General features: G+C 36.9%; 1 protein-coding gene across 2 annotated transcripts in view; it reads left to right on the top strand.

The window, feature by feature from the left end:
* The window catches only part of VWF (von Willebrand factor), a 129,191-nt gene extending 116,641 nt beyond the window's left edge, over positions 1-12,550 (top strand). For both annotated transcript variants that reach the window (XM_072352115.1, XM_072352106.1), the window contains exons 47-52: positions 2,654-2,770; positions 5,808-5,906; positions 6,774-6,902; positions 8,248-8,287; positions 11,260-11,357; positions 12,149-12,550. In XM_072352115.1, coding sequence (XP_072208216.1) covers positions 2,654-2,770; positions 5,808-5,906; positions 6,774-6,902; positions 8,248-8,287; positions 11,260-11,357; positions 12,149-12,337 — 672 coding nt within the window. In that variant the 3' untranslated portion in view covers positions 12,338-12,550. The remainder of the gene's footprint in view (positions 1-2,653; positions 2,771-5,807; positions 5,907-6,773; positions 6,903-8,247; positions 8,288-11,259; positions 11,358-12,148) is intronic.
* Positions 12,551-14,190: the final 1,640 nt, after the last annotated feature.

The raw sequence follows: 14,190 nt of genomic DNA, 5'->3' as shown, positions 1-14,190 counted from the left end.
ATCTTAATAAAATTTCCTAAATTATCATGAATTCATAATGTGGCACGATTACATTTTGATTCATTTTTGTTCGCTATTTAGATTTCTATAAAAACTTTTCTTTTTAGAATTCAGATTTTAAAATGTATCATTTGTCTTGCTGACAATTAACCATTTTACCAAACACAGTCTGTGAAAGATTTTGAGGGTTTCTGATGTAGGCCCCAGCTGCCCTATTACTTTTGTGCTTTTCCTTTTGCACTGTATCAGGCACCTAGCATTCAGCAAAGCATGAAAAAGAGTGTGAAATGTGAGTGGAGATAAGAATTTTGGAAGCTGTCTAGACAACATGGACTTCCTAATGGAAAAAAGGATGAAAGTATTTTGTGGATCTTAAATTACAATTTGTTTAATGACTATGTTCTTTTTGTCACAGGGTTACCCCTAGATGTAAGTCTGTAACGGGGTGGGGCCGGCCGGGGGGGTACACAGGCCCCGGGAAAAGAAAAGAGGAGAGACAAGGGAGCAAAGGGAAAAAAAGAGGAAGGGGTTTTCTGCGACCCGACCTGGCCAGCGCGAGTGCTCCGGGAGAGGGGGAAGGGAAGAGAGTGAGCAGATAGTTTTAACAAAGAGAAAACACAGTGGTAACGATCTGAGGAGGAATGGTAATTTACTAAATTTAACTGAAAGTAGGGGTTATTAACTCTACATCCTGTTCTTTCTTGTCTAGTAGTGTGGCATTTTCCACTCTGTTTTAACTTCATTTTAGCTTGTTTTGAAAAAGGTGATGGGATTAAGAAAGCACAGCACTGCAAAAAAGTTCTCTGCCAATTCAGTCACTGATTTTACAGTAAAAGAGGTGAGATTTAGGTTAGACTTTAGGAAAAAAATTTTTACTCAGAGGGTGGCAAGATAGTGGAATAGGTTGCAGAGAGAAGGATATCTCATCCCTGGAAGTGCTCAGTGCCAGGTTTAATGAGATCCTGGGCAGGGGAAATGGCCTCAAGTTGTGCCAAGGTAAATTTAGGTTGGACGTTAGGAAACACTTTACAGAAAGGGTAGTTTAACACTGGAATAGGCTCCCCAGGGAGGTGGTTGAGTCACCATCCCTGGATGTGTTGAAGAGCTGTTTGGATGTGGTGCTCAGAGATATGATTTAGCAGAGGGTTGTTAGAGTTAGGGTACTATGGTTAGGCTGTGGTTGGACTTGATCTTTGAGATCTTTTCCAACCTGAGTGATTCTATGATTCTACACCCATGTGTCTTCATATGTGCATCCATTAAGTTCTTTCAACTCTCTAGATTTTTGTATTAGAAGGTTAAAATGGTAAAAGTGAAGGATCTTATATTGGAATTTAAAGATAAATTATTAAAATACTGGTATCTTCCCATCAGAATTACAACCTCCATCAGATTGTTCATGGAGGATCTTTTTCCTAGACCTCTACGAACCAAAAATAAGACATTTCTTTTGTTGGTGCTCTATTAAAATTCACTGTTCTAAAGACAGCTGTTGTGCTGAGGTCTAGAGAAAGAATGTAATTAATATTTTTTATTCAAAACATTTGTTCTTCAGTGGGTATGTGGGGGTGCTCAGATGTGTGCTCAGAACTACCCCTAAACCCATTACATTTACACAGTTGCTCTGGCTGACTTCTTAGTTTTCCTCTGTTTGTTCCTTGTGTGGAAGAAAAAAAAAAAAAAAAAGAAATTATGGTTACATGTAGTGTACATTCCATTTTGAAGCCTACTGAAAGGTTTTGTCATGCAATATTTGGTGTCTTTTTATTAGTTTTCAGATGTTCTTTGTGCAGTCTTTTATGCGCTCCACCAATTTTGTCCACTTAGCCAAAGGAGTTTATTATTCTGAGGTTAAAATGGAAGGCTATGCTCTTTGGAGGCAGAAAGAATTTGGATGTAGAATTTTTTTAATCCAGTTATTAACTCTATATCCTGTTCTTTCCTTATCTAGTATTGTGGCATTTTCCACTCTGTTATAACATAATTTTAGCTTGCTTTGAAAAAGGTGATGGGATTAAGAAAGCGCAGTGCTGCAAAAAACTTCTCTGCCAAATCAGTCACTGTTTTCTTGCAACTGTGAGGAAGCCAGTTCATCATTTTGTAGCTGCTTTTTATTTGTTTTTTTATCCTTCTACTCTTGCCATTTTTAAACTTTTAAGCCTCCAGGGATTCCAAGTAGTTTTGTTTGTTTGTTTGTTTTGTTCTTTAAATAGAAACAATAACTAGCAATTTGTATTTATAAATGGTTGTGATGGCTCAAGAACAAAAAATTGTTGGTGGACTGACTCACAGCACTTGAGAAGAATGAACTGGTGGGAACCACCTAACACATAGTAATGACAAAATTCTTACTGTTTTTAGGAATTCCTTTTTTCCTTGCTAGCTCTGTAATTAAGAAAGAAATAACAATGCCATTTTGGAAATTACAAAATTCTAAATGATTTACTAGAAAAATATGCTTCTGCTTTACTGCTTGTTGGGGTATGTAAAATTTGGATCTCTGGTAAGTGAGCACATTGATTTGCTTTCTCTTGCAAACACATGAAGAACTTTGCTTAATGAAAGATATTTGACATAGATAAAATTGCTCATTTGTTTGAGTTTTGCTCAAGAGACACACTCTGACTTTTACAAGCTATTTCTAATGTTTCAGCCATGGAAACGCATGATGGTGGATCAATGCACAACATGCATCTGCTCCCTCCAGTCAGTGTCTTCTCAGAGATACAGTCTAACATGTACGAAGTTTAGCTGTGAACCATGCCCAACAGTAAGTGCAAATATTCTGCATGCTTTGATTAAGAGTGTCTGATGAAAAAATCTTTGTTGTGTATACCAGGTTGTTTTGTACAATTTAGGCTACTTACCTTTTGGGCAAAATGAGGTATTAGAAATCACTGTTATAGAAAGCGCTATAACTGCTATAGTGTCCTTTCCTACATTATCTCTCACCATCCAGGAACTGACAGGTCAGTCAGAATCTTCTTTCGTTGGGGCTTTCCTATGACTATATGAACCTAGTAGTAACTTGAAATGATTATCTCTATCAGTTTCACTGGTCTTTTTGAAGTCTAGAATGCACCAGTGAACAATAAAGTGTGCATGTGTGTGTTCCCACACAGACATGCAAAAACAAGAATTCTTCCTTTTCAATGCTAGCTGTAAAAATTAAAGGTAGGAGAATCAATAAAATACATGGTAAAATCAGGAAGAGAAGTGTTGCACTCTTGCCCCTTTCAACATCCATATGATTACCAAACAGAGCCTTCCTACAACCTGACTCAAAAATTCAGACTGAAGACTGGACAAAGAACAAAAATTAAAACTGAAGAAAGAGGTATTTCCAGTTGGGATTATTAAACACTGTGAAATTGTGTTTAGGAGACGCACACCTACCCAAGGTAGTTTACAGGTCTAAATATATGTGTCCCATTGTAGCCATAGTAATTATACTACAACTTGAGGGAAACCAAATTCAAATAAAGCAAATTAATGGAATATTTTCATCACTCTAAGGCCAGTGGAATTTATTGTCACAGGGTTCTCTCTAGAGCTCCCTCATGACAAGGGAACAAACCCAGGGGAGCAGGAACAAAAGTACCTCTCTTCCCTAACAGCGCGGTGCGGTGCGGCGCGGTGTGGCCCGGCCACGTGCGCTCCGGGAGAGGGGACGGGAAGGGAGACCGTGAATGGGTCTAGGAGGAAAAAAAAAAAATGAAGAAAGGATGATCTGAGAACGAACGGCAGTTTAATAAACGCAGTAACACTAAACAACAACGAGAGAGTTTCACAGAATCACAGAATCACAGAATTTTTCAGGTTGGAAAAGACCTAGAAGATCATCTAGTCCAACCATTACCAATACTTCCCAGCTAAACCATATTCCTCAACGCAACATCCAAACGTTTCTTGAACACTCCCATGGTCAGTGACTCTACCACCTCCCTGGGCAGTGCATTCCAATGCCTGACTACCCTTTCTGAGAAGAAATACTTCCTAATGTCCAGCCTGAACCTCCCCTGTCGTAGCTTGTAACCATTCCCTCTAGTTCTATCACTGTCTATACGAGAGAAAAGGCTGCCCCCCAGCTCACCACAGCCTCCCTTCAGGAAGTTATAGAGAGCTATAAGGTCTCCCCTGAGCCTCCTCTTCTCCAGGCTGAACAATCCCAGTTCCCTCAGCCGCTCCTCATAAGGTCTGTGCTCCAGACCCCTCACCAGCTTTGTAGCCCTCCTCTGAACACGTTCCAGGGCCTCAATGTCTTTCTTGCAGTGAGGGGCCCAAAACTGGACATAGTACTCAATGTGCGGCCGCACCAATGCCGAGTACAGGGGGACAATTACCTCCCTGTTCCTGCTAGTAACACTGTTTTTGATGCAAGCCAGGATGCCGTTGGCCTTCTTGGCCACCCGGGCACACTGTCGGCTCATGTTCAGCCGTGCATCAATCAGTACTCCCAGGAGAGTTCTCATTCAACAATGAGAAAACCAAATCCCAATCTCACCGACGGGCTGCAGGAGGCGGGAAGCTCCGACCACGCTGTCTCGGCGCCAGGCAGAAAACCCCGTCCCCTTCCCGACCTCCCCTCCGGTGCCGCTCCCCACATGCCCATTTAAGGCAGTCCACAGAAAAAAAACTTGTCCCCTTAACTCCCATTATCCTACATGATGTTTTGATGTGGAATACCAACACCAACCAAATTATAAAACCATAACATTTATACACTTGCTTTGGATCCTTTCTGTCTCAGTCACTAGTTTTGTAATATACCTAGATTAAAAGCAATTCCTCCCCATAATGGACAAAATCATGGGGTAGAGTATGTACTGTCTCAGGAGCACTTGCTTTCTACTGTATCTTGAAGCTATGAAAGTTAGTGCACTGGTCATTGAAATACAGCCAACTGCAGTGTATTCTGTTCTTCAGGGTTCATGCATTTTTTGTTTATGGCCTGCCATAAGTGCTTACGTTTTTGCTGGTAGAGCAAAATTGCCTAATTAGTTTTCTTCTAGTGGTTTAATATTAACACCCCACTCTACCCAAATTATTTTCTATAATAATACATATGGATAACATGCGTGCTTTCATTTAACCAGAAAGTGTTTGTTGTCTTAAAAAAAATTCAGCTCATCATAAGCAGCTGTTTGTTATATGTAGTAGCCATGTAGAGACATGGCTGTGGGACACTTCATATCTTAACTCAGTTTCTCTGTTTTATTTTTCACTTACCATTATACCCATTGTGTTCTAACCATCTAGTTCTGCTTGTTTTTCCATGCTCCTTTCCCTGCTGCTGTTTTATCCTTTTTTTGCCATTTTTTCAGGCTCCATTATTCCCTTCTTCTTTCCTTCTTTTTCATTTTATGATACTGCAACCTCTCTGTTACTCGCTTTCTTTTCATAGTCCATAATTTCCATCTTAGCCTTAATCTTCCATTTCCCTGTCCAATGTAAGAGGTTTTCTTCCCTCTTAGTTTAATGGAGAAAAATGGCCTTATGGAGAAAAATATTTATTAGCTCTATGTAAAAGTTCTTACCCACCACAAATGTGAATTGCACACCTCTCAGAATATTTTAATCAATTTGTTTCCTCCTGCTATCACTTCTTGGTTGGTGAACCTTATCTTGCAACAGTTATAGTCACAGAATATTTAATTTAGTGGGCACAGGAGACTTTGTAATTGGAAATAAACTTCTTTCCATATTTATTATAAATCAGTACAAAGATTAATACCAGCCTTTATAAAACAAAAGCATCCAATTAATTAGATTGGAAACAATTTCATGTGAAGTTCTTTGCCTTCTAGAATTACAGAAGGCAGGAAATCTCTGGTTCTTGCTGTGGAAAATGTGTGCCAACTTCATGTGGTATCAGACTGAGAGATGGAAGGTTTCGATACCTTCAGGTAAGTTAAAAGCACTATTTCTTTTGCTTAAGAGTTAATGTATATGTAGCACAGCCTTCTTGGAGCTACAAGGAAAGTTTATTTTGCTTCTCTTTTTGTTAGTCAGTAAAGCATCATTAATACCTTTTCTTTTATATCCCGGAATGTTCTCTGAGGGAGAAGTTTTTTTGTTATTGTTTATAGAAGAAAATGAAGAGTTCACAACACAGTGAATTAGAGAAGGACAATCTGATACATCTAGAAGATTGAATATTATTAAATAACTTTAACTTGAATAGGAACTCGAACAGCTACCTAGCAGAAATTTAAAGCCTCCTTTGAAATGGATGGATAATTTAAGCTGAAAATGTAAATCTCAAAAAAATTTCCCAGCTTGATAGTTTCTTAAACAGGAGTGGATATTATTCTGCTAAAAAACAGTCATTTTGTTACAAGGAACAACATTCAACATCTACTTTTATTCCATTTCTAATTTAAGTTTTTTTATAAGGAGAGTTCTTTGTGTGTGTTTATGTTATCTAATTAAAGAAGCTTCTCACTCAGCCAGCAGTTAAATATGCATGTAAAGACAATTTGTTTCTCCTTTACATTAATGGAAGTTCCTTCTCTGGTAAGAGCTAAAAAAGGTCAGATTTGGCAGTCTTCACTGGGATGTATTCAGAACTGTTATGAGAGTAAATAATTATTTTTGGAAAACTATAGCTTAATGGAGACTGCCATGTTTTATAAGCTTTCCCACCATGGTGTATTACCTGAATATGGTATATTACTTGAATATTAATAAAGGAATAGTCAGGTTGTACAGTATCCTGAAAACTTACTGTCCTATGTTTTAGTAAAAAGCTAACAGTTCTTAAATCTTTCCAGCCAAATGAATCACTTCAGGATGGCTGTGATAGTCACTTCTGTAAAATAAATGAGAAAGGGGAATTTATCTGGGAAAGGAGAATCACTGGCTGTCCTCCATTTGATCCCAGAAGATGTTTGGCTGAAGGTGTAAGTAGTGAAGTGGATCCTGTTTCTAGGTTTCCCAATAGACTTTGTCATGTTTATTATTCTGTGTGTAAGTACCTTATGTGTATTAGGGATAGGAAACTCCAGTTCTCTCAATGCACCTTGGCTAAACTGAATTTGAACTTACTTAGAAATTCAGAAAACTGTAAGTTTCCTTTTCCTTTATTTTAAAATAAATGCTTGTTTTATGTGAGAGTCTACTGCTGGGGAGGTGCAGTAATTCCATAAGAGTTTTTATATGAAGCAGTAAAACCAAGAAAATTATTGTTCTCACAATATTTTCAGTTCAGTATCCTGAGCAACAGTCAAATTGGACTTTTTTTTTTTTTTTTTTTTTTTTTTTTTTTTTGTGTGTGTGTGTGTGTGGCTGTTGTGATTGGTTGCACTTTTCTCCTTGTTTATTTCTTGAATAATAATGATGGATTATGTTGCAGGTGTGGTGTTATCACAACATCCAGAACATCCTAGCATTTATTCTCTTCCCCTGTAAAACAACAACATCAACAAAGCCCCACTAAATCATCTGTAAAATTAGTGGGTTTTTGTCTTGTTATAGTAAGTTTAGTGCTTTTGTTGTTGTTTTTAACAAAATATCCTCCAAAGTATTGCATGTAAGTTCAGGTGTTCAGTGCAACATTTGCATCATGTTATAGTATAAATATTCTTAATTTTTAACTTACATAATGTTACTGAAAAAAGAAGAAATATTTTTGGCTTTTAAAATTTAATCGACATGTAATATTTTATGCTGACTGCCCTGTACATTTGCAGCTGTTGTGAAATAGTCTACATAAAAACATTTCCCCCATCCTGCACCTGTACCCTGCAAACAAACAAGCAAACAAGAAATAAACAAGCAGAAAAGTGCAACCAATCACAACAGCCACCGGAAAAAAAAAAAAAAAAAAAAAAAAAGAAAGAAAAAAAAAAAGAAAAAGAAGAAAGAAAAAAGAAATTATTTAAGTGAAGATTTAAGTACTCTGTGTTTTGTCATTTCGGTTCCTAGAAATTGATCTGTAATCAATATCTTTAAGAAACTTCTACTATTAGCTAAAGTGAAAGGAATATTTTTAAGCACTGAACTTGTTAATACAGTTAGTTATTTCTAGCCTTTTATCAACAAATGTAGTCACATGTTCAGCACCTTTGAGTACATTAAAATGAGATTGATTACTACTGTATATTTATATTTTTATATATTTATAGGAATACAATTTATTTTGCCTAAGACACTGTTTCAAACATCCGTTCATAGACTTTCAGCAGAACAAATATGTATCTCTTGACTCAAAACATTTATATTTTTATATTTATATTCTTGTTTCAGGGGAGAATTGCAAAACTAGGCAATACCTGCTGTGACACATGTAAGTAAACAATCCAAAAGTCTTGACTGGAAATTGTAGAGAACATAAGCTATTGGGTAAGGAGAGCTAAGAAATGTAGGCACCCCTGTGCCCCTATGGATACTGCTGTCATGCTTTTTTACTCTAGAACATGTGTTTTGACAATATTCACAAGCACTTTGAAAGAAACAGATACCCTCTGCATTTCAATATATACCATTATGCACTTGTTAATTATGAATGTAATATTTTATTGTTTACCTAAAGAGAAATGGAACAGTTACAGATATGCAGGTTGCCATGTCACATAAACTGGGTCAAAGACTTTATGAATAATCAATGAACTGAAAAGAACAGAATGAGCTGGTGTAAGAAAAGTAATTATAATGTGTTTTTTTGTTTGTTTGTTTGTTTGTATTTTAATATTCTAATAAAAAAAAAATGTTGGAAACAGATGCTTGTCAAAGGTTCATGCCTATTGAACCACTTGCTTGCATCTTAAGTTCTGCAGTTAAGGAGTCAGTCCTGAAACTCTTAACTAACGCATTAAATGGCAGTCAAACTTCTACAAGAGTCTTCCTTATGTGAGGAAGGGTAGGCTCTCATTTCTACAGTGTATCTCTGATTCCTTTTTTTTATAAGATAATATCTCAGTTTTCTCCTTTTTTAGTAGTAATAATATTAACAATAAAACAACACTCAAAACCTGCAGCACATTAAAAATGAAAAAATAAAAAATGACATTACCTGTAATGACAGAATATCAACATCTTGCCCGTCCTCCATTATCTCTTTTTCTTTTGCTCTATGCATGTGTTAATAAATAAAAGATACAATGTAATAACACCCCTGGTGAAGGTAGTAAACTCTACGGAGTTTGCAGCCGTTGCTTGTCTGTACAAACACTGAGTTCTGGCTTTAGTTATAGAAGTAAAATGCTATGGAGGTAGATTGTCATCAATGGGCATATACTCATAAACTGGTAATCTAGTGATGAGAGCTTTAGTCTACCAGGCTTCAAGTAAGGAATGCTGAAAATTACCTATTCACAAAAATACTTTAAGATTTAGAAGATGTGTGGGTGAATGGGTTTTACTGAAAATGCCTATCACTGCAGTCGTGTAGAGAAGAAAGCCTCTTCTGAATGATCATAGCTCAATAAATATGTTTATTTAATGTTTATAATAATTTAAAAGCTCCTTGCAGTGGCAAAATCAAGTTAAGTGAAATATTGCACACACACACAAACACAAAAAAGGGTGTTAATAATTGGACAAATATTTTTTCACCCAAGTTCAAATAATAGTCTAGAGTGGTCTCAGCAAAGGTTGTTTAAGGACCAGTTTCCATTTGTATGGTATAACTTGGAAATTTTAGGTAATTAGGGTGCCATGTGCATTGTTCCAGGTTTTAAATATTTAGGAGTGCATAATTGAACAGGCTTATTTTCTCATTACATTTTTGTGTCAAAGGACTTCATTATTTGCAAAGGATATTCCTTGTTTTCCTGCTTAAGAAATTTGTTGTATCTGCTTTTTACCTCTTTTCTCAGCTGATCTCAATTGAATATGTCTTTGTAAGTTACAAGCAGCAGACTTTCCAAGGAGAAAGTCTACGAAAAAGTAAATAAGAGAAATAAAGTAATTTGGGAACAAGTCAGTACGTCAAGGTTAAAAAGTCAATGAAGCTACCATTGAGTCTAACAATTATTTTCAGTTCTGCACATACAAGTGTGTATTTCTCCCATGTGGACAAGTTTTATCAAGTGACGTGATTGAAACTCTCAAAGAGAATTTGCAACTCCAGCAGCCCTGAAACTATGGAGTTCTTTTGTGTTTGCTTGTTTTTTGTTTTGCTGCTCCCCACATAAAGAACGTAGACTTTTTTTCTAATTTCTTGTTAGATAATAGCATAAAGCTAAACAGGCGGATCTTAGTAATCACTAAAAGCAAAACGTACTAAAAAAACATGTATCACATTATTTCAAGTGTCACTGAGGACAGTGACAAAATTTCTATTAACCAAGACTTAGATATGTTCAGAAATAGCTCTGTAATTGTTCTGTAATATTTTTTTCCTCCTCCACATTAGTTTCCTTCAAAATACACTCCACATGCAAGGACTAATAAGTATTGTAAAAGCTAGCAGCCTGAAAGAGGCAAGGCTGCTCGTGCTCCATGTTCCCAGCTCTAGGCAATTGCAAGGCTGAGCATATATCCTAAAAGGCAAATACACATAAACACACGCACATTCTTAGTACCCTGGCAAACATGAGTAAGACCCACAGTCTCATCCTGATCCCCTCTCTGGTTGATCAGTATGAAGGTCCTGAGTGGCCGTAGGTACTCACTGTCTGGTAACTGTCATCACAACCCTGCAAACCTAGACTCAGACACTGTGACCTATAGTCCAAGTGCTGATGCTTAAGCCTCCATACCAACCATATGCACAGACTAAGGAGTCTGTCATCCAAGGTATTCCTAGAAATATCCTAGTGAGTCTTGTAGAACACCAGGCTGTACTTCCCTAGCATACCATAATTAGCTCTTGTAGTCAATGACTCACTTCAATCTGTAATGTGATCTGGAGAGCTGCTCCCATTGATTCATCTTAAAGGGCACCATATCAAGTGAATGAAATATCTCTCTTGCGACAGCTCCAGGTGTAGCCAAGCCAGGGTGCTAATTTTTTCTCTTATTGCGTTATTGGGTTTTCTGGATGTGTCATCATTCTTTTACATCAGCTTGTCCAATGTAGTACTGAACTTTCTGTTAAAATTGAGGCATCTAACAGAAGGCACCAGAGAAAAGGCAAATATTAGTTGGCAAGAGAGTTTTAAAGCAAATAATTGAAAAGTAAAATAAGAGAAACTCTGTTCTTCTGTGGAATTTTAGGAATCACTGCAGTGTCACTGTAGTGCAATACATTCACGCAGAAACAATTGCTAGCTAGCATTGTTAGACACTGTTGCTGTTATTTTTCTAACTTGGTAGGTGTGGAAGAGGAATGTCGACCAGTAAGTACCAGACTGCAGTATAAGAACGTCAACGGATGTGTGGGTGAAAAGGAAGTGCCTATTTCTCATTGTGAGGTAAAAAATAAAATCACCTCCCTCATTTGCCAACACACATACTTTACCTTGCCCACTTTTTCTCTCACGCAATGGGAACTTTTGGCTCCACCACAGCATCACTTTGCAGAGCATCAAGTTTTTTTTCCTCCTCACTGATTCCCTCAGAAAGTGAAAACGTCTTTGACACTTCCTAAAGTAATTTGGTGATGTTGAATTTTCCTTGTTTGAGTCAGCATGAACATAATCCAAGGTACAAAAATGCAGCTCACAGTCCTTTGCTGCCGTTAGAGATGAATGGCTCTGATAGAGTTTGACATGGGTATTTGTTTTTATATCATTAAAACATATGTTAAAATTATTGACATCTAAATACAAATTAGAGAGGTGATGAGAGAGGAGGAATGAAAAATTACAACCAGAAAGACAACAGTGTATTTACTTAGCATGAAAAGCAACAAGAAACATGGCTCAGAAGCAGTTGGACTAAGTCATTTTTCTGAATGTGGTTCAAAACTCATACATACAGCTAAGATAATAATAAAAAAATAACTACCATTTTTGGTGTGCTTAGATGCCAGCTCCACAATCCTGAAAATATTTATTTATTTATTTATTTCATCCATGACTAGTTCATTTATCTTTTGTTTGCTGTATTTATGGTTATGAGGCATTACTCTTTGACTTCATGTTTTGCAGCAGTGTGCTGAACTTGAGGCAGAGAAATCATGTATGTTTTGAAGGAAGAACCTGGATTCTGATTTCACTGAAGTCTGGTACTGTTCAACCTTGGTGTTTCTTTTTCTGCCTAGGGTAAATGTAGAAGCAATACAAGATACTCCATTCAGACAGAGAAATGGGAAGACATGTGCAGCTGCTGTACAGCCATACAAACAACCACAGTTACAATCGCACTCCAGTGTCCCAATGGCACAGTAGTACAACATTACATCCCTTCTGCCTCTCAATGTGAATGCAGCTTGCGGAAGTGTACAGAGTGAATATTTTGAAGAAGCTCAATGATGTAATCTTGAGTTGAGTAATATGATGAAAAACTTTATAGAGCAAGCCTCATTTCCTCTCTGTAGCCAGTCTTATCCAGTAGATAACTAATTGTATCAACGTAGCAAACAATAAAACTTACTAGCACAACAGAACACTATTTTCCGACTGTTATTGCTATAGAAATAATAAACATTACATTGTTTCTTCATATACTTATAGAAAGTTATTCTCATTAATACAAGAAAACACCACACTGACTGAAACAGTTGCTCGTACACAAAGTATTTATCACAAGGCATTTAGCATTGTCTTTGAAGACATTACACATGCTTTCCCCACTTCAGATCTTAGCCACAAATAGTAGAAATTTCATTTTTTGCTGTTAATTCTCCCTTCCTGTCAATAAGTGATTATAGTGTGAGACGTCACAGTAAGAGGGAGATGTACTTGGTACAGAAACTCGGGCAATTATATCTGCAATACAAATATATTTTTCTCTTTAATCTGAATGCAAAGAAATTATTTGCTAAGGACTTCTGTACCATTTGCAAATCCTCAGTACTTCTGAATGGGGCTGAGAGACAGCTCTTAACTATTCAGCGCTTCTACAGACCAGCTTGAAGAAAAAGCTCATCAGTTATCTCCCTTTATTCCAGATACTAGATTTTCATCTGCTGCATTAGCTAAAAGATAGTTTTTTCAAATGTGAAATTGTCAGGTGGCAGGTTTAACTTACTTCTTGCTCCCCAGGGAAAAATTTAACAAGATTTAAATTTCATTTGATCTAGTCAGGTCACAGAATTAAAAATATTTTCCAGAGAGTGGTTTTTGATAGAATCTAGTGCCAGTGAAGCACTTTTATTGAGAAATACTAAAAAATAAAAGTATAGAAGAGAGAACTCTTCATTTCAGTTGCATTTTTTGAAAGACAAGAAGTATTACAACTTCTTATTGAACCAAGTTAACTTCTTTATAAATTAGCTGGGAGGCTGGAGATATGTTTTGTGTTTTTTAAAAAAGAAAGCAAAGCCAAAATATCCTTATTTTTGTGATGACATTAGTAAAGCCTGTAAATAGACTATGGGTTCAAAAGCATTGTTTCTCCAGTTCAACAAGTAGTGTTCTTGAAATGATGGAAAGTTTATACAGAAGTCCTTAAGGATAAGAGTGTTCCTGAGAAGTCTAGCTGAAATGGTTAGGAAATGGTTGTGTGCCTCCGGTGGCGCAGTGGTAGAATTGCTGCTTGCAACACCAGAGGCCCGGGGTTCGAATCCCCCCTGTGGTGCAAGTGGCAGAAATGCTGCTCTGCTACTCAGAAGGGCTCGAATCCCGGGAGCTGGACTCGATGATCTCTAAGGTCCCTTCCAACTCGCACGATACTATGATACTATGAAATCAGGTTGTCCCCGTGTAGTTTTATGTTGTCATCTATAGAAGGCATTTCAGAGGACATAGACACTCTTATCTCACAGATAACCAGGAGGAAAATTCTGTGATAAAGAACCATTCCTCTTCATATGAATATTAATTTCTCATGATTATATAGGTGAAATCTCACCTTATTTGCATAATTGTCTCTCTTTATGCACATCTGTTTTGAGAGCATCCTCTTTTGTCAATCTCATTCTGTGCTTAGGCAAGTTATGCTCCTTTTAGAGAGGAAACAGATTGATCCCTGCTTTTTTTCTTTTGCTATTCATCTGTGAATTCAGTGCATACAACATGCATGCCCTTTCTTTCCTTGTTATTCATTACAGATATCCTCTATTGCTTTCAAACCTCTGTTTCTTCTGCTATAAGACCAAAATGCACATAGAACGCATAAAATAACATCCTTATTAGGAAGCTT

The sequence above is a fragment of the Excalfactoria chinensis genome, chromosome 1 (genome assembly GCF_039878825.1).
Source record: "Excalfactoria chinensis isolate bCotChi1 chromosome 1, bCotChi1.hap2, whole genome shotgun sequence".
NCBI classification, from domain to species: Eukaryota; Metazoa; Chordata; class Aves; order Galliformes; family Phasianidae; genus Excalfactoria; species Excalfactoria chinensis.
This window is presented reverse-complemented; position numbering and strand designations above follow the sequence as displayed.